The sequence below is a fragment of the Marmota flaviventris genome, chromosome 3 (assembly GCF_047511675.1).
Source record: "Marmota flaviventris isolate mMarFla1 chromosome 3, mMarFla1.hap1, whole genome shotgun sequence".
In the NCBI taxonomy this organism is placed as follows: Eukaryota; Metazoa; Chordata; class Mammalia; order Rodentia; family Sciuridae; genus Marmota; species Marmota flaviventris.
This window is the reverse complement of record NC_092500.1, coordinates 71,798,344-71,820,360: the sequence shown is the minus strand read 5'-3', so window position 1 is coordinate 71,820,360 and position 22,017 is coordinate 71,798,344. Positions and strand designations below refer to the sequence as shown.

Here is a 22,017-nt window from a genome sequence, read left to right as displayed (position 1 = left end):
TGAATGTCCCCATAACTGTCTTTTTCATTTATTTCATTAATGTTTCATAGTTTTCAATATACAGCTCTTTTACTTAGTTAAATTTATTCCTAAATATTTTAAAATTTGATGCTATTGTAATTGTTTTCTTAATTTTTTTCAGATAGTTAATTGTTAATGCAAATGATTTTTCATTTCTGTATGTTGATTGTGTATCCTCTAACTTCATTGAATTCATTTATTATTTATAACAGTTATTTTGTTTTACTGAGTCTGTAGGGTTTTCTACAGATAAAATCAAAGGACATGATAATATGAAATATTTTTTACTTCTTTCTCTCTAAAGTGGATGCTTTTTATTTCTTTTTATTGCCTAGTTTCTCTGGCTGGGACTTCCTTACTATTTTGAATAGAAATAGCAAGAGTGAACATCCTTATCTTATTCAGGATCCTAGTGAAATTCCTTTCAGTATTTTACCATTATATATGATATCATCTATGAGTTTTTCATAGACAACTTTTATCAGGTTATATAGGCTCCCTTCTGTTACTAATTTGTTGAGTACTATTATCATAAAAAGTCAATAGACTTTATTATTGCTGTATGTATATATGTGACTGCATGACCAATGTGAATCTACAACCTGTACACTCAGAAAAATGAGAAATTATACCCCATCTTATTCAAATGTATGATATGTCAAGATCATTGTACTGTCATGTGTAACTAATTAAAACAAATTTAAAAAATAAATAAATAAATACATAAAATGAAAAAATTCATGCTGAGAAGTTTTAAAATTACTAATTTCATACTTGTTAGAGTTCTCTTACCTTTTTATGGATTTAGATTTTTTTATTAATTTTTCTTATTTGTTGAGAGTTTGTGTCTTCCTAAGGAAAAATCCATTTCATCTATGTTTTATAATTCGTTGGCTTGCAGTTGTTCATGGCATTCCTCTGTAATCCATTTCTTTCTGTAAAGTCATTAGTTATATCAGTATTTCTTTCAATTCTGATTGTAGTAATTTGAATTCTTTTCTTGATTGGAGTGTATTATTTTATTTCTAGATACTTGTAAGCTTTCCAATCTTTTGCTAATAATGCCTAATATAATTTTATTGTTGTCAGAATACACACTATTATTTCAACCCTATTTAATTCATTGAGGCTTGTTTTATAGCCCACCACATGGTCTATGCATTTGCACTTGAAAATAATGCACATTCTCCCTATCAAGTACAACAGCAAGAATGGATTCCTCATTAGAATTGGTTATATTCCATGTATGTATAATATATCAAAATGTACTCTACTGTCATATATATCTAAAAAGAACAAAAAAAAAGCAGGTAGAGTTTTCCATATATATGTGTTATTTTACTTAGTGTATGATACTGCTCAAATCTTGTATTTCCTTGCTAGATTTCTGTATGGCTGGTCAGCTTATTATTGAAAAAGAGGTGTTGAAGCTTCAAACAGTTTTTGTTAAATTATCTATCTTTTTTAATTGCATAAATTTATTTGCTCTATTTTGGGGTCTGTTAGGTGCATATATTTTTATAAATATTATATCTTCTTGATGAATTGACCTTGTTTTCATTATACAACTTACTTCTTTATTTCCAGTCACAATGTTTACCTTAAAATCTTTTCTCTATGCTGTTAATGTAGCCACTCCACCTGTCTTGGTTACAGTTTGCATAATATATCTTTTCCTATACTTTTACTTAAAAATTGTCTCGGTATCTGAAGTATGTCTCCTATAGGTATTACATTTAAAAAAAATACTTTATTCTGTCAACCTCTAACTTGTAGCCAGAAATTTCACAGAATTTGTGTGTGTTATTTTACTATTTACTTTCTACATTGTCATATCTTTTTTGCATTTGTATTTTTCCTTTACTCCTTTCTTTTGTGTTAAATAGTTTCCTAGTATACTAGTTAAACTCCCCTTTTATGTTTTTACTATATATTTTAAAAAATTACTTGAAAAAGTGGTTGCCTAGTAAGTAAGAATTAAATTTTTAACTTAAAACAATATAGTTTATATTAAACTCAACTTAATTGTTTCTCAAAGATGAATTTTTAATATTAATTTAATACTCTTCCATGAATTTGCCTCTGGTATTATATCTAAAAACTTCTGGTCAAACACAGAGCCATCTAGATTTTCTTCTATGTTATCTTCCAGAGTTTTCTACTTTTTACATTTTACATTTAGATCTATGATTTATTTTGCATTAATTAATTTTTGAGAGTTGAAATACCTGCCATTGCTTAGATTCATTTTTTTCCTGGCATGTGGTTGCCCATTTGTTGTTCTTTTCCCCATTGAATTGCTATCACTCCTTTGCCAAAGGTCAGCTGACTCTATTTGTTTGGGTATATTTGTGGGCTCTTTTCTGTTTCATTAGTCTGCTTTCGTCATCTTTCACCAATATACCATGTTGTAAACTAATATTAAGAAGAAGAGTTAGATAGTGTCAGTCGCCAGATTCTGTTGTTCAACAATATTTTGCTGGCCATCCTGGATCTTTTTCTCTCCATATAAGTTTTAGAATCAGTTTGGCAGTATCCATGAAGTAACTTGCTGGGATTTTAATTGAGTTTGAAGTGAATCTTTAGATCAATTTGAGCAGAACTGATATCTTAACAATACTGAATTTTCTATTCAGAAATGCAGAATGTTTTTTCACTTATTTTGATCTATTTTCATTTTGTATTAAAGTTTCATAATTTTTCTCATAAAGCTATTATACATATTTTGATATATTTATACCTCAGTAAAATCATTCATGTTTTACTTACTTCTAATATAAATTAGAACATTTTAAGTATTTCATCATATTAAAAATTCTCCTATTGATATTTATTAAGAATTTTATCAAAGCACGAAGATGCTCTTTGTCTTTAGATGTATTCACTAAAAAGTCCTAGTGGGAAAATTCTATACTATTATGGTATCTTTTTCTGGGAAGAAATGAAGTAAGATTTTTTCATAATCATGAGATATATTATATACATGGAAGAGTTAAATATATATATTTAACTCCCAACACTCAAAAATTGACAATTATAGGGACCTCCCCAACTCTTATTTTTTCTTCCCAAATCACAGTTCTTTTTCTCCTTAAGATAACCATTATTTCTTTTTTCAATAATCATTCACTTGGTATACTTTATACTTTAAAAAAAAACTATATCCCCAAGTAGTACAATCTAGATTACTCACTTCTGAATTTTATGTAAATGAATAGAGTCTTTTGTTTATTTTCTTTTTCTTGTAGCATTACATTTGTGAGACTCATTTCTTTTGCTGATATACTTGTGGGTCATTCTTTTTTATGTCTGTAAATATCTCTTTATATTAATATAATTGATACATTCATGAATTGTTGTTCTTTCCAGATTTTGTATTATTACAGTAAATAAAGCTGGAAATGTTCTAGAGCACATACTTAGAAATTTCTGTATTACCTAAATACCTAGAAGTGGCATATACTGGGTGTACATCTTACTACATGATGCTAAATAGTTTTTCAGAGTTGTTTTCTTAACTTAAAAACCTATCATTCAGTTCACAGTAGTCCATATACTCATCAGTATTTGCTATTGCTTGACTATTCCATTTTTGTCAAACTAGTAGATATGTGTAGGTATTAACAGAAAGGAGAGAGACAAGGAGATCACATATATGAAGAACAGAAAGGGTATTGTGGTGGAAGAAAGGTTGATAGACCTCTAATCATTCTCTTACTCCCTCTTCATGGTTTTGGACAATTCATTGAATATGAGAATAACATCTCTTGAAACTCAATGAGTATGAGCAGCATTTCCTATTGAAATCGGCCCATAATTTTCTTTTCCTCACCATCTTTGTCAGATTTGTCAAATAATTGGGAAGTTACTCCAGTGTTACAGAATAATATAAATTTTATGGAAGTCTGACATGTAAGCGGATTTTCACCTTCCTCTGTTGTCTGAATTTAACTTAGGATGACGTTCACATTTATGATATTTTTATAACTAATACATGTACATGGTAAACAAAACCAAAAATGCAAGTGACATTAAAAGGCATAATTAAAAGCAAATCACTACCGACCTAATCCCACTCCCCAAAATGACCACTAATTTCTTCCTGTACCTGGCTTCTCTAGTTTTCATAATCCTAAACAATTTGATTACTGCATATTTTGTCAAATTTAAATCAATTATTAACAACAATTTTGCTGTCTTATAAAATTCTTCAATGTTCCTCTAAGACTACTTTTTGCAACAGTTCTTATTTATTTTCTTGGTTTGGGTTCTTTATCCATTGTGAAGTAAAAGATTTAAGTTTGGAATATTACAAAAACTACCTAAAACTTTAATTTTTCTCTTTTTATATAATTATGACCTAAATTTTGCTTAGAGTCAGATTCTGCATCACTGCAAATAAGGCTGATGGTAGAAAAAGTACAAATTATGTACTTCACTGACAAGTGTATACCTTTAAGAATTTGAAATTTGGCACTAGCAGGCAATACAGGGCTGGTTGTGACTTATTTGCAAAAGCAAAGCATAGAATAAGACCAGTGGGAGAGAGAGAGATTCAGTAGCCTCTTTGGGGATTAAAGATCATATTTGCAAGTACTATAAAGAGAGGAAAAATAAATTTCCTTTGTTTTCTCTTCATAATATTGTTTTTCTCTTTATGTCACGTGGTTCTACAGTTAAGCATCAATTTTGTTTCAATCTCTTCTACTTTTTTATGTTCCCAACCAAACATACCACTGTCCCTTAGTTTGGCCTTTCTGAATTCTGGCAGTGAAGTCATTTAAGTAGAGAGTCCCCTGAAGGGTACACCCACCTTCCAGGGACACTTGTGGCAATAATTCCAACTATTAACTGTGAGAGATAAGATGCTAAGAGAGGTTTTGAGTATTTTCCCTACAAAATATCAAGCATGCGAGGTAATATGTGTATGCTAAATGTCTTGATATACTTATTCTTCAACACATACATCTATCAAAACATTATGTTGTACACAAAAGCATGCAAATTTTACTTGTCAATTAAGAATAAATAAAAAATAGCTGGGTGCGGTGGCGTATGCCTGTAATCCCAGCAGCTTCAGAGGCTGAGGCAGGAAGATCTTGAGTTCAAAACAGCCTCAGAAAAAGCAAAGCAATAAGCAACTCAGTGAGACCTTGTCTCTAAACAAAATGCAAAATAAGGCTGAGGATGTGGCTCAAGTGGTTGAGTGCCTCTGAGTTCAATACCTTGTACGCACCCCACCACCACCAAAAAACCCCACAAAGAATAAATAAAAAATAAAAATAAAATTCAATTAAAAATAATTAGTGTGAACCAGGCTAGTTGCCAGAATCTTTCTTTTGAAATTTTGCTTTTTAAATGTATGAATAGGTTCTCTTACAGAAGATCCTAAATAATAATTTTCTAGGACTATGGTAGTTGAATTTAACTAAAAGAAATTGCATGTAGATTCTAGGTACCAAAATTTAGTATGACTGGATACATACTAAAGGCAATATTCTTTCTTGTTGGATTTTTAAAAAAGACATAGATTCAGTTTTCCCTGCACAATTGTTTATGTACTTGAGGACATGTATATGGACCATATTTTTTTTCAAGATTAATTGTATTTTTCTAATTCAGGAAGAATTTTCCTGTAACTGGAAATTCAGATGAAGTCTAGGTTCATTTTCCAGATTAAATAGGCAATCCTTTATAGTTTATCTTAATTTATTCAATATTAATGTCTAAGCATTTCTTTTCTAAATTTGGTCTAAGAAATATTTCCAATAACCAATCATTTTAGGATTCCCTCAAATTAAGTTTCTAGAACTTTATTAGTTTTCTATTACTGCATAACAAATTACCAGAAACTTGCTGTATTGAAAAAAAATAAAAGAAACCCATCAACCAAAACAAAAAGTCCCTACACATTAATTACCCTACAGCTGTACTGGTCAGAGGTCTGTCCTGATGTGGTTGGGTTCTGTGCTTAGGCCAAAGTCAGGTTGTCAGCTGGCTGCATTCTTAACTGTTGGTATTCTTTGCCAAACTCATTTCTGTCATTGGCAGAATGTAGTACCTTGTGGGTATGGACTGAAATCCCCATTTTCTTGTGTTTGTATTTCAACACTGCTCTCAGATCCTAGGGTTCCCCTCAGATTTGACCCCATGACTCCCTCTCTCTTTGCAACAGAGAACCTCCCTCTCATGCTTTCAATGACTCTAGCTTCCTCTACTGCTATCAGAGAAACTCTCTACTTTAAATAGCTTATGTGATTGAGACCCACCCAGATGATCTTTCATTTTGATTAAGCCAAGACCAATTTGCAGAACACAAAATAACCCCATATCTGAGTTTATAGAGAAAAATATCTAAAATTCTCTTCACATCCAAGTGTGCACTATTTAAAGTAGTCTTGTGTTAATGGAAGGTGGGTTCAATGCTGGTCCATCTTTCATTTTTATTCCAAAACCTCTGTGGAGGTTTTGGGAAGGTAGGTCACCAGTTCATTGTTCAAATTCTCTTCTCCTCTAGCTTCCATAATAGTGACAATCTCTGAGTTATGATGTTTTGACTTAATTTTTCAACTTTATGATGGTGTAAAAGTAATATACATTCAGTAGAAATTGTACTCTGAATTTTGAATTTTGATCAGTTTCTTGATGAGCAATATGTTGTACAATACTTTCTCATATACCTGGCAGAGGCAGTGAGGGGCAGCACCCAGTCAACCATGTGATCATGAGGGTGAGCAGCAGATTCTCTACAGTGAGCTATATTAAGTTAGGTATATTAAATGCATTTTTGAATTATGTTGGGTAACTCTATCTTAAGTCAGTGAAAACCTGTACTGTTTTCTTCCGATCTCTACTTACCTCTGGCCACATCTTATTAGCCTCCATCCTTCTTAAGTTATACCTTAAAAAAGAATAATCTGCAAGATTCTGTCCTTGATTTTCTCTGTATTCCTTTCAGTTTGTTTACCTGAAAAAATTGTGTCTTTAACAATTATTTGTATTTGAATGCTTCAGATTTCAGGACCTGACCTTTCCTGGGCCCAGGTTCCTATCTCCAACTAACTCTTAATTCCTGTGTAAATATCCAGCCTGCCCCTTGAACTCAATGAGTTCAGAATCAAATTCATATTTTGTTTCTGCTCCCTTCATATCTCTCACTTTAGTTCAGTCACTTTAAGTGACACAACCTAGAAACTTTGGAAACATCTGCCGCCCTTCCTCCATATTTCACTACATACTCATTACAATTTCCATATTTCCTTTCAAATTTGTCTTTCTGCCTACAATATTTATTCCACTGAATATGTCTACCAATCTTCTTGTTTTTTTTAATTTTTTTGTAGTTTGTATATGGACAGAATGCCTTTATTTTATTTGTTCATTTTTATGCAGTGCTGAGGATTGAACCCAGTGCCTCCCACGTGCCAGGGCTAGTACTCTACCCCTGTGCCACAACCCCAGCCCATGTCTACCAATCTTTTAGGATTAATTTTATTAAGCCTCCCACTCACCCTTGATGCTCAAATGAAAACAAAGAGGATATTCTCAGAAACTTCCAGAGCATTATGATTTTCACTTGATTTTAAACTTGATTGTGTGTACACACATTGGCACTCCTCAATGGATGACAAGTTTTCTAAGGGCAGAGATCACTCCTGTGTCCTGACAATCTAACTGTATGTCTTTGTAACAGTGGATGTTCCTCACATACTTCCTCAGTTCCCTGTACTTTTGGAGATATGGCAATATGACTTTCCCATTCAAATGTAATCCTGTTTCTCAATTCTTTAAATTACCTGAAGTAATATTTTCTATCAAGAGGCTTTCTAAATTTTGATGAAATTCCACTTTTTATATAGCTTCAAAATTCTCCACTAGATTTATCAGACAAGGTTGATGATGTGTCTTTAAAATGTCAACATCGCTTCTTAATTAAACTGAATTAATGAGTAGATCCCCCTGATAACTGGTGCTAGTTTCCCTTATTTTTCAGTAAAGCCGTGGGTTTTTTCCATTTTGTTCTGAATTAGTCTTAAATAAATTAGTCTTCATAAGTTCCCAAGAAAAACAAAATATGTTTTCACATATATGGTTTTATATCTTTGTAAAATCTTTTCCCTTAGAATTTAAGGGTGAAGTAAGTCTTTTATGAATCCCAGTACTAAGTATTTGATCTTTCATTCTGGCACAGCATTACTTCCTTCCAACATTTTTTATAACTTTAGGGAATTTTTCTGTTCATGTGGTATATTTTCAAGTCTTCTTTCAAAACAGAAAAAAATATTTTGTGTTTATAACATCTGCTTTCATAGTCATTATATCATGTGCACATTGCCATGGAAAAGATATTCTCTTCCAGGGGTACTTGTGGGGAGTTACAAAAATATTTTTTTTTTCTGATAGAAAGTCTCCTGATGACATACATTCTTCAAGAGATGTTTAAGATGAAACACAAAACTTATTCTTGTCCTCGGTTTTGATTTGTGTAAATTTCTTGATTGGTCAAAGTCACCAAGTATTATGGGAACAATTTTCTTAAACCAGTAAACAAATCCAACATTTATTAAAAATAAAATGAAACATACTCTTGTTCTGTCTCCCCCACCTGAAAATATCCTAGTTTTTGTTTCTTTCCTTCCTGTACTCCCCTCCTCCTCCTCCTCCTCCCCCTTCTCCTCCCCCCTCCTCCTCCCCCTTCTCCTCCCCCCTCCTCCTCCCCCTCCTCCTCCTCTTCCTCCTCCTCCTCCTCCTCTTCCTCCTCCTCGTCTTTCTCCTCCTCCTCCTTCTTTTTTTTTGGTAAGAAAATTTAAGAATGGGAAAAAGATGCTTCTCAATGTCCCAATGTGTTTAAAATTTCCAATTGGTGTGTTTAACATTTTCACTTTGATATTTCAAAAGTCAAGACTGTATTTGGAGTGTCATAGCTTTCATTTTATTTTCATTAAATAAATAATGATGAATAATGTAGTTCTTGCTGGTATTATCTGTAATTTGCATAGCCCTCTCTTTATTGTTTCTTTTATTTCTGAACTTCATTGTTTTTCTCTGTTGAATTGATGAATCATTTAGTATGCACAAGATAATTTACTAAGAAGAAACACTGGGCTGTGAGTTTGCTAAGAGAGGCACAAGATCAGCACGCCCACCTGGCCCATCTAACCTAATTTAACATAGCCCAGGCCTCTTTCTTTGCTCTGTGAACACTGGAGGAAGTACCATAAATTACAGTAGCATCTGTGCCTGGCAAAGAATAAAAGATGAGCATTTTCTATCCCACATTAGATAGATGAATTTATTCATTCAGCTGCTTATTAAGCACCAATAATGTGCCAGTCAATACTAATCAGTAATAAATGATGTAGCTCATATCTTAAGGATTTTGCTGTCCAGTAGGTACAATTTTTTTCTTAGCATACATTTTATTTCCTACTTAAAACTGTGAAACACAAAGACACTAAATTTGTTCCTTCTGACCAAGACTAATCATACTCTATACACATGAATGACTTTTAAGTGTCTCTGATTAAACAGCAACATCACTCAGAGATAGGCAGAGGAATTCAAGTCACTAAAAGAACTATGGTTGTTTCACTTGACACCTCTTGTATCATGTTGCCGATGCCCAGAGTTTCACATGGCTGGATTCTTGGGCACTACAGAATTCCCGGGGGCATTGTTCACATAGATGTGTGTGCCATGGCACCGTTTCAATACATTACACTGTGTATGGCCAAATGCTAGGAGCCATGGTGACTTTACAGCCACCTCTTTTATGGCCTTTTAGGAACAAGAGGTACCAAGTTATTTCTTCACTTCAATTTGTTCAGTGCTTTTTGAGTTCCTGCTGTATTCAGTGCACTTTTCTTTGAAAAGTAATAGAAAGATATAAAGATAAATAATACAAAAATGTATAGTGTAATAGACATTAGAGTCTAATAATTTCCTTTACAGATTCCTGATCCCAATGGAGCCACAAACAAGATGAGTTAATAACTGCATCTTCCTTCTCAAGCATTCTATCTTAATGAATGTGTACAGGTTGGCCAATAACTGGCAGTAGCATTTACTTAATGAAAGCCATATGGAGAAGCTGTGTTGTTTCACTAGGTCACTTGGCAAACATTTCTTTGTGCTCCCTTGGTACTTCCTGATCTCAACAGTAGGAGATCAGGAGGTTGCTCTTCCCAAGGTGCAACCTTGAGTTCATCAGCTGGGCTGTGGGGCTGAGGAAACTCACATTTCAGAATGAACTGGCTTAAGGGCATAAATGTGATTGTTTTTTCTTACAGAGTTGCAGTGGCAACACTGATAATTAAAACAAGCAGAATGAGAAGTGTTGGCATTCTCTGATGGCCATCTGTGACTTCAGTGTGCTGGTACTTAGTGTTCAGAGGGGAACTGTATGTTTGAATTGGCTCTTGGTTTTGCAGTAAAAAGTGAAGGAAAGTGTTCTGTTTATGCCTGCTTGTTTTATTTTTTTTTCCTTTTCAAGCAGCATGGTTAAAATTATGATATTAAATACTTTTAAATTCCTTTGCCATGCCACATTTTATTTTATGAATTTAGCACTTTGGAATATGAGACTATACCTCAATTCATGCATTGTTTTTTTTTTAATTCTTTCAGTTTAAATAGGATTTATGGATTTTTGTTTTTTCAGTGCAAAACTATGAAACATGATCTGGCTTGTTTTGATTGAGTTCCAACATTTTAACATGAATATTGTTGAAGGAAATAAGTGGTCTTTAACTTCTTTTAAGACTATAGTAATTGTGTGGCATGATCAGAAAGCAATATAATATATATGACTGAAAGTAAAAAATTTACACATTTTAGAAAATAAAAAATGGCTAATATATTAAAACATAGAAAATCATATTAATTATGTTTGGTCACGTGGAATTGCTATTTTAAGTTGGACAAAAAATGGTGGAGGGGCTCAGTGGTAGAGCACTTCCATAGCATGTGCTGAGTTTGATCCCTAGCACCACAAAAATTGGAAAAAAAAGATCAAATCTTGTTTTTTGACTCAACTTGTATCAGATGATTCTTCACATTTCTCATCTTTTGTTTAATTAAAATGAAATTGCAAGATAGTTAATGCTAAATGAGTGAGCCCTTTGCAGGTTATTCAAACCTGAGGTCAGTCAGTCCTTGAAGGTCAGTCCTTCAGTCTCTTGACACCTGCTTTCAGGCTATTTGACTACTGAATAAATATATTGTAAAGTGGTGATGAATGAAAGAAAAAAAATCACAATTTAGATACTTAAAAAACATTCAGCATTTTTTAAAATCCAGGATCTAGGATGAAAGAGAGTGTAAGTTTATGAATTAAACCATGTTTCAGATGATGTAGTCTTATTTACATGTACTTCTCTGTCTCTAAACAATCTATAATAGACATTTGAATAGACTGTAAGATGAGTATGTTTCCAACAGATGAGATGAAGATGATATCAAATTTTTGATAATTTCTACGGATCTTTGGCTGAAGAGACACAGACCTGAACTCTTATTAGTTAACGTCACTGGCACATTGTGGCTTGTGCAATTGCCCTAACCTCTGGGGAAGCATTTTGTTTGTTCACTTTACCAACCACTCAGTGCACTTGTGAATTCACCCTTCTTTACCAGCAGCTCTGTGGTGCCTCAGAACCTCCCCAGAGGTTGGGAACTATTGGATTAGAAAAGCTCTGTTAACCCTTCTGGTCTCACATTCTAATTCCTATTAATATAAGAGGTATTAGCAACAATTGAGGAAAAGGGAACAAATTAACTGGAAATTTGAAACCATGAGAGTGAAGAGACTAACCACTCAAGCTGATAATTATGTATGAGTTCTTTCCATTTGACTGGTGGCCAGAAACCAGAGGGAGTGAAATTGATGAGCCAGTATGTCATGCTGGCACTGGCTGTGACAGAAAGGAAAATAATCCAAATAATTGTTTAATTGGATACTACTTAAAAAGAGAGGCTGGGACTCCCTAAAACTCAGGGTACAGAGTAAACATCTTTCTTTTCAACCATATTGATTAAATAAAAACCAAGGATGTTGCATTGATGGCTAATTCCATTTTCAGTGCCACAAGATTATTCACTTTATGTTTCCTGTCAGTACCTGACAGTCTTTCCAGTTTTATTGTCAATGTTAACGACTTTGTGATGATAATTTTCTAACACTATACTTACAATGAAAAAGGAACTAAATGAAATTCTAGCTACAAATGTAGTCACAGGAGGGTGTATGGCAATGGTCATGAGTCAGCCTGGGCTTGAGACATCTTATACCACTTCTATCTTGTATTCTGTATAGTTATTTTATATAGCTTTTGTTATAGTTATTTTATATTATTTAAACTTTCTGTAATTCAGTTTCTATACCTGAATATTAGGGGTGATGTTAGCAAGGTTGTGGTAAAGGTTATGTAAGTTAATTTGTATACAGCATAATGTGCCAGAGCCTGGCATATTATGAATGCCAGGTAGCTATAATAGTAAAGTGCTATTATTTGCCTTTCCTTAATGGCAGTTTCACACAAGAAACTGTTTCTATATAACCTTACTGAGCCATTGAGTCACCACTTCTAATCTGGCAGTTTTACTTGAATTATCAGTGTGGTAAAATCTATCAGTTTTACAAAGAGAGGCTCAGAAAAATCAAACCACTTCAATACATTCGAATGAATGAATGTGTATAGCACAGAGTAAGATTTTGGAGGTTCTATGACCACTTAATATTTTTGATCCCCATTTTTTTTTCCTTTTCCCATTCTCTCGAGGCTTTATTTTTAGGACCCTTTCTCTGAGCTGTATGCATTCATATTTAATGATTGCCATTTTTATTCCTTTTGTAGTATTAAATATTAAATATCAGGCAGAATACTCCTTTAATTTCCCTTTGGAGTAATAAAATGTTACCAGCAACTATTTCTTGAGGTCTGTAGCAATACCCTTTGTCAAAAGAGAAGCATATAATAAAGCCAGCAAAACACTTACAAAGAGCTCTTAAGAGTATTATATATTGCATAAATGAAAACTACCAAATAAAGTAATTATCCATGAGGTGAATAAGTGCTGATTTGGTTTCAGGAAGCTGTCACACAAAAAAAGCATTCTAATAAATTCTAATTGCCAAGGTAACCACTAAATTATAACAAAAATTTAATGACTAATTTTAATGACTTTATTCATAATGAGATTATTTTAGCATGAATAACTCCTTTTTTCAGCTTTAATGAGATATAATTGACAAGTAAAAATTGTACACAGTCAAGGTGTACATTGATTTGATATACATCGTAAAGTAATTACCACCATAAAATTAATTAACACCATTAACATCATCAAAAATCCTTGCTGAGGGGGGTAGGACTGTCTGTGGGTGGTGAGAACTCTTAATATCTACTCTCAGAAAATTACAAGCAAATATTACAGTCTTCTTAACTATAGTTAATATGTTGTATTAACATAACTATATCATATTATATCCCAAAACTTATTTTCTTATAACTCAAAATTTAGCCAGTATTTCTCCATTTTCTCCACTGTTTTCAAGAATGTGCCACTGACAGACCACAATAGGGTGCAAAGATTTCCTTTTTCTCCACATCCTCATCAACATCTCTTTCCTCTCTATTTTTTAACCATAGAGCTTTGTTTATTTAATTGAAAAATCATTAATTTAAGCCACCTCATAAATGGATAACCAAAAAGTGTTTAATTTTTATTCCATTTCATTCATATCTAGGGGGAATTTATATATATATATATATTTTATTTCACCCTGTCATTTTTCTTCATGTTTTAGTGCATTTTAGTTATACATAATAGTGTTGTTCTGGATATGTGGCTCAGTTGTAGAGTGACTGCCTGGCATGCATGAGACTCTGGGTTCAGACCCCAGAACTGCAAAAAAAAAAAAAAAAAAAAAAAAAAACCCACCCTCATCTTCTTGGTAACACTCATCCTAAGAGGTGTGAGATAATACCCCATTGTGATTTTCATTTGCATTTCCCTCATTATTAGTGAGGTTTTTTAGTGTACCTGTTGACCATTTTATGTCTTCTTTTCAGAAATGTCTATTTAGGTTCTTTTTTTTTTATTGGTTGTTCAAAACATTACAAAGCTCTTGACATATCATATTTCATACATTAGATTCAAGTGGGTAATGAACTCCCATATTTACCCCAAATACAGATTGCAGAATCACATCGGTTACACATCCACATTTTTACATAATGCCATATTAGTAACTGTTGTATTCTGCTACCTTTCCTATCCTCTACTGTCCCCCCTCCTCTCCCCTCCCATCTTCTCTCTCTACCCCATCTACTGTAATTCATTTCTCTCCTTGTTTTTTTTCCCATTCCCCTCACAACCTTTTATATGTAATTTTGTATAACAATGAGGGTCTCCTTCCATTTCCATGCAATTTCCCTTTTCTCTCCCTTTCCCTCCCACCTCATGTCTCTGTTTAATGTTAATCTTTTCCTCCTGCTCTTCCTCCCTGCTCTGTTCTTATTTAGGTTCTTTACCCATTTTCTAATTGGGTTAGTTAACTTTTGTCATTGAGTTACTTACATATTTTGGGTATTCAGTTTGCAAATATTATCTCCCATTTCACAGATTGCTTTATCGTTTGTTTAATGTTTTCTTTGATGTGCAAATTTTTTTTTTCATTTTATGTAATCTTATTGATTTGTTTTTGCTTTTATGGCTTGAGCTTTTGGAGTCATAGCCAAAAAAATCATTGTCAAAACCAAGCAAGGAGCTTTTTCTCTGTTTTTTTTTTTTTTTTTTTTTTTTTAGTAGTCTTATGGTTTCAGCCTTACATTTGAGTTTTTAATACTTTTTTTTTTAATGGGGTGAGCATAGTATTCAATTTTTCTTTTGCATGTTGTTTTCTGTTTTTTTCCAGTGCCACTTGGTGAGGGACTATCCTTTCCCCATGTGCCTTCTTGTAAACTTGTCAAAGATTAATTGACTAAATATATGTGAGTTTATTTCTGTGCACTCTAGTTTTTTGAATTGGCCTTCTTACCCATTTCTATGCCTTTTTTATTGCTATAGCTTTGTGATATAATTGGAAATCAATGTCTTCAGTCTTATTTTTCAATATTCTTTTGACTATTCAGGATCTTCTTTTATGACTTATGTGAATTTTAGGAATGTTTTTCTATTTCTGTGAAAAATGTCATTGTAATATTTATAGGGATTGAAATGAATATATAGATCAATTTGAGTTGTAATATTTTAATAATATTAATTCTTCAGTCTACTAACACAGATATCCATTCATTTATTTCTATCACCTTTAATTTTTCCATCAATGTCTTTCAGTTTTAGATCTTTTACTTCTGCAGTTAACCCTGTTCTTAAGTATATTTGCTCTTTTTGATTCATTAGTAATTGTAATTCGTTTTTTGATTTAATTATCAGATAGTTTGTTCTTAGTTTTTAGAAACACAAATGATTTTTTATGTTGATTTTAAATCCTCCACTTTCATTCAGTTTTATTAGTTCTAGCAGTATTTGTGTGTGTGTGTGTGTGTGTGCGCTTGTAGTTTTCAGGATTTCTATTTATGACATTGTGTCATCTGCAAACAGATAATGTCTTCCTTTCTGACTTGTATGGCTCTTATTCCTTTTTCCTACTTAATTCCTTTGGCCAGGACTTAAAGTACTATGTTGAATAGAAGTGATGACCAGGTAGTGCTGGGTACTAGGAAGGTGAGGAGGGGTCCTGTGAAGGAGGCCAGGAGGCAAAGAAGAGGAAACTTCATGGAATTGGGACCCTCCCTACTTACCAGCCAATATAACCAGTGCATTCTGAAAGAGTATATATATCCATGGCATCTTTGGAATAAATATGTTTGAAAAGCCAAGGGTGACAATAAAATACCATTATTATGAAAAGGAGCTTTGGAGAATATTCCATATTTATCTATTCTTCGTGGTGGTTGTTCTTATAGTCCTTGTTGACAAAATAGAAGGAAGAGAAGGAAGAAAGGAAGAAGAATAGGAGGGGTAGAGAGACAAGGAGGAGGAGGAGGAGGATCATTAATTTCATTCAGATCACTTAAAGTTTCTCAAATTCAAAAACCAAAAACAAATTGCCTTAACCTTGCCAAAAAAACTTATTAAAATCCCACTATTCATATATATGAATTTATGATATTTGTAATTTCTGTTAAATTATAATAATTTTTAAGGTTTTCTCCTAAGCTTATTTAATCTGTTTGAATTTCTGTGATCAAAATTATTCTAAACAGTAGGAGGAGACAATCTTGGTTTTTCTACTTTGGAAATCATGAGTCAAAGTCTTTTAAAATGTATCTTTTCCATTCATAGAGAGGAAAAACATCTAGGAAGGTTTCATTGTGTTTATTATATCAAAATATAACTTACTTCAAATAGGGAGCTGTGAAAAGGAAACCCATAACTTTTAGTTTAGAAATGTATACCCTTTATAATTAAAATAGAGACTTAAGGGAAGATTTGTATTCTTTGTGGGGTGTCATTTATTATAAGACGTTAGAGGTCAAATGTAGTCATTAATTGCCTCTTGTAAGGTTTTATTTCACAACCATATTTTTTCTCCTTTTTCAAATATTTATTTTTTTTAGTTGTAGTTGGACACAATACCTTTATTTCACTTTTTTATTTTTGTGTGGTGCTGAGGATCGAACCCAGGGTCTCGCACGTGTGAGGCACGCACTCTACCGCTGAGCCAAAACCCCAGCCCTTTTCTTCTTTTTCTTTATTGGCTTTTTTTCTTTCTTTTACTTAATGCTTTCTGGTTGAATTTATTTCAAAATAATTAATTTTTTTCCTTTTTAAATTTCAGTACAAAATGCAGATACCAATATATCCCTGGAAGCAGAAACTTCCCTGACTTCTGGACAATTATCTTGCAAATTACATTTCTACCGCCCACATGTCAGATCTATTTTGAATGTTAATAATATTAAAGACTAATGTGTCTAATTTTTTGATTTTATAAAAGTTTTAATTTCAACAAATAGCCATTAAAACCCATCTGTGAATGATAATGCACATTGATGTGTAAGAGAAAATCTCAGTCTTCTACATCTTATAACAAGGAGCAGATAATACAGCGAGGGAGGTCATTAGGCCACAGCCTTCTATTTTATGTACCTTATCAGGAGAAGAAGCTATAGCACTATCCTTTGGTAGTGGTTCCTCTAATGAGCTCATCATGACTGATGATGGTCATGAAGCTGGTCAAACTGTTCCTCTTTCCTATGAGAGGATAATGGAATCCAAGGCCTTCGTTAGCCTTTCACTAACTGCTGTGAGCTTTTCACAAACACACCCACTGCCTTAGTTCAACAATGTACGTGGACTGAGAGCTAACACACCAATGTTCTCTTTGGGATACTTACAGCATTAGCCAAAGTCATTTGTAATATTTTTGTTGTCAATTATTTGTTTCCTGATCATTTTCTTAATATTCTTGACAGAAAATCTTGGAAGAGATGTTATAACTTTTTCTAATTGCTTTTGAAAGAAAGCACTTATTTCTTTTTTTATTTTTTGGTGAATACCAATATATCCCTGGAAGTAGAAACTTATTTCTTTTTTTATCTTTTCAGGGTAGGTATTTGCTAGACATTTAGTACAGTATGGATAGCATGCAGTCTTTAGCACTATATTATTATGTCTACTGTAATGAGTGTCCTCTGCCTTGCAGGACAGTTCTTTTTACTCTGACTTCTGTGGTCGTACTTGTCATTACAACTGACTGGATCAGCTGGGACAAGCTGAACCGGGGATTTTTGCCCAGTGATGAGGTTTCCAGAGCATTCCTTGCTTCTTTCATCTTGGTCTTTGACCTTCTTATTGTGATGCAGGTAAGTGTCTTTGTGTTTCCCTCCTCTCTCCGAAATTGTTCTATGCTTTGTTCTCCGTATAACAAACACTGTAAGCTGCAGGCTCCATAAAACCAGAGAAGTGCATAGTTTACAGTGGCTATTAATGGGGCTTTCACTGATCATACTTTCAGCAGTTTACTGGGAGGAAAAGCCAAATGGGATTTTATGAGAGGGGCACCCAAAGTTCATTTTATTTACATTACAAGGTGGGCCTCTAGAAGCCATGTAGCATGGTGGCATTTTCTGCCAAGGCTTGAGGTGGGGGACATGGGGAGGGACAAAAATAAAAAAAATACTGTCATTTAGCAAACAGAAAAAAAAGCTACAGAGATGAGGATGATATAAAGCCAGCAAAGCAGGGAAAAGCAATTGTCAAAGCAACTCAGGGTTTTTATAGCAGTTGAAATGGAGTGATGTAAAGATGCTTTTTCTACTATGGAAATTATTACTTTCTTTCAGTGTTCACCAGAGATGATTCCATTTTCATGTAAACAATATTTCTGTCCTGCTTAGCAACAGAATTTTTTTGTACAATAATATCACACTAACCAGCGTGATTTGTGTAATCTTCTGGTGTGAATGTTTGGGGCTTCAGAAATCATGTTTTGAATGGGGCAGAAAGAGATATTAGCTATTTCTTCGTGCCTTATCTTGTTCATTAAATGTCCATCCATTTGCTAGACATTTTTGTATTGCTTTCATAAGGCAATTTTGGTCTTTCCCCTCCTGAGGCATTATAAGTCATCAGAACAAAGGGTCCCATTGCCAAAGGGAAAGGAGACTCTATTGTATTCTGAATTTATGTGAGATTTTGTAGGATAGCAGATTGTTTTTCTTATTTCTAGAGGCAAAGAGGGGCCCTTTTAAGAGCTATTCTGTGTTGTCTCAAAAAAGAACAATAGTTTGGGGGTTTTTTTTGTTTGTTTCTTCATATTGGCATATAATATATCCTAGGCAACAGGTTCACAGTGATTCTTAGAGTATATTATTTTTTGAACGGATGATATTTAAAATACATTGTTGCCTAAAAATTGTTTGAAAACATAAAATTGAATATTCTTGTCTCATCTAGAAATTAACACATTTTTCTTTCCCTTGCTGTGAGGTAGTTTAGCACAGTGAAGCAAACCTTAGACTTAGAGTTGAACAGCATTGGCAGGTTCCAGATTTGTCTCTCACCAGCTGTAGGAAATCCTCTGGATAGCTGAAAATTGAATTTATAACCCTTAGGCAACAATGCATCACGCATTACTGTAGAAAGGCCATTTTTATCTTCTTCCACTTCCTAATATATGTCCTAATGTTAAATGTCCTCTTTGGTTAAATGGCCTACAGGTACCTCTCTGAATCCATCTTAAAGTCAAAAGTCTTAAGTAACCAAGTAGACCATTGTCTCCTTGAATTTGCTCCATTTGCTGCATTTACATATGCAAGAACACACATTCTCTTATTGCCCACTACCATGTTCTGCTTTCTATCCTATTTATGTACGTTTTAAGTGTTCTTCCAAATAAGATCATTAAAGCTAGGGACATCAAGTAGAAAAATATAACATTAAAATTTACAGATATTATAGATTCACTCAAACAGTACTTAATAAAGACAGATGGAAGAAAAGAAGGATCGCCAGGATTTATTCATGCAGAGTCAGCGAGACTGGAAAGGGAAAGTCATTCTAGATGAAAGAACGGCATAAAATGCCAAGGAGTCAGTAAATGCTCAAGTGTTCAGAGAGTAGCCCGAGACCAATTGACTGAAGATGAAGAGTTCATGCTGAGGAATAAATCAGTTTGGACCACTTTGGCTGCAAGTAACAATAACCCTGCCAAGGCAGCTTAATAAAGGGAGAACGTATTTCTGCATTATAGGGACATCCTACACATTTCAAGTGAATGGTTGCAGCTGCCCGTAGAGACACTTGAAATCAGAGACTGAAGTAAAACAAGTCCTAGCCTTTATTTTCCATCTCTTGTCTTTGATTCTCACTTCTGTTTTTACTTTTTCCACCCACTGGAAAGCAGCTCTTTCCATTTTCCAGTTCACGTGAAAGAAAAGGGCTACAACCAACAGCTCAGTGGGCAGCCGCTCTACTTTTCAGGCCCAATTCCAGATTCCCATGCAGCAATTGCAGAGTTTGTCCTGCACCTGTCCCTGTCTGATTAGGTCAGTGTGGGAGGCTGTGGAGATGGGGCAGACCAAAGAAAAGGGGGAGAAACTAAGTCTCAAAATCAAGTTAATAGGTGTGAAATATAAAGAAGAGTTGGGAAGGAACCCCCCAAAAATAGACTCAACTGCTTTGCTCTCTCGCCCAATACCAAGTCAGCAAGTCAGGCCTAATCATTTATCTTTTCATGTCTTTTTGTTCCAATCCTTTCTTCTCTCTTTTTTTTTTTTTTTTTGGCCACTATTCCAGTCCTGACTGTTCTTTATATGATTATAAAATAGGTGATGGAAACTTTTGCTTCCTGATGACCCCATCTACCCTCTTTGCCTTATACAGCTTGCCCTCATTACCCTCGATTCAGAAATGTCATATTGTACATATCACCAGCCTCAGATACTGTCAGTGACTCCTCAGGGACCAATAATAAAGTCTGGACCCTCCAGTGTCTTCCAGGGTGTAACCCTAGCTCTGTTTCCTCCTGGGTCTCCAGGGCTCCCACTCTTCCCAGACAAGGGGCTTGCTTCTTTGCTCTTGAGCACAGCACACTTATTCCCAGGATGTCTGGGAGCCTCTCTTTCCTCACTAGACTGTGTCTGTCCTACTCTACTTATCCAGGTCTCATCATTCACTCCCCCTTCACTGAAGTCAGGGGATTACTTCCTCTTTCAAACTTCCACAGCACCTTTTACCTGCACTGCAAGCCAACACTCCACTTTTTTCTTATTATTCTTTGTGTCTCTGGAGTTTTGCTAGCACAATGCCTTACAAAAACAGAGTAGGCCTGGAGTAATAAATGCTTGAGGAGGATGAAGAAGTGAAAGTCCAGCATGAGTCTCCTGCCACTGCCATATGTTCCCCTTTGACAGCATCATGTAGAAGCTCTGGGACCTGGCTCAGGTGGTAAAGGAGTTCAATAAAGAAAACACAGCTCCTAAAGACATATGTCTTCAAGACATTAGAAAATATATAATACAAATGGTCTAACAAGTCCTTAGCCAACTAAATTATGATCCAATTCATCTCATATTCACATATTTAAGATAAAATAAAAATAGAGAAGTAGTAAAATTAATGGAAACGGAAGGAGCAGTTTCATTAAAAGGCCTATCTTCATTAGAATTATTTAGGGATTTAAAAGCAGTTGACCAAGGCTTTTCTAATTGTAGGAAAATTCCACTTATTTGATAGAAATGTACTTTAATGTTTGATTATTAAAAAAAAGAAACCATTAACTTTTTTTCTGATGCCAGGAAAGAACCCAGAGTCTTAAACATGCTAAGTAGATTGTATACCACTAAACCCAAAGAATTTGATATTATTTCCATAAAGATTTTTACTTTTAACAAAATTAGTGGTCCAATTATTAATACTTCTAGAGAAAGTACAATCATTTTATAGGTGTTCATGAGATAGGAATTTGCTGCATTTATTATTAAAACCATTTGTTGTTGCACATTTATTTCTCTTCTGTTTTAGTAAAGTCATCACAACTAAGACATAAGAGGATGCCTGCAAAATGTAACATGATTTATACAAAATAATATGCTACAGAACACAAGAAGTAAATTTTCTAAAGAAAAGATCTTTCTGGGAAAAATTTCATCTCAAGTTCTATGTAGTGTTTGTTATTATGACATTTGTTATTATACTTCCATTTATTTCATTGCATAAGTATTCGATTTGTAATATGTTCCACCCACCTATTTTCCCTGCTAGGTTAAGGAAAAGATATAGCTAAGACATATTGGAGCTAAAAATGAGTGTTGTGGAATGAGTAAAGAAAATATCAGAGGTGTTTATAAAAGGCAGATCAATGCAGACAAGTGTAGAAGGGGAAAACTTCAAGGAAGAGATGAGACCTGAAGGGCAGCCTGACTGTGAGAAAACCTAACAAGAAGCAAGTATATTGTTCTTCCAGTCAGATGTGATAGCAGGATT

General features: G+C 33.9%; 1 protein-coding gene across 1 annotated transcript in view; it reads left to right on the top strand.

The window, feature by feature from the left end:
• The window catches only part of Tmem117 (transmembrane protein 117), a 484,704-nt gene that overhangs the window by 386,097 nt on the left and 76,590 nt on the right, over positions 1-22,017 (top strand). The window contains exon 6 of the mRNA XM_027934218.3: positions 17,735-17,894. Within this exon, the coding sequence (XP_027790019.2) occupies positions 17,735-17,894 (160 nt within the window). The remainder of the gene's footprint in view (positions 1-17,734; positions 17,895-22,017) is intronic.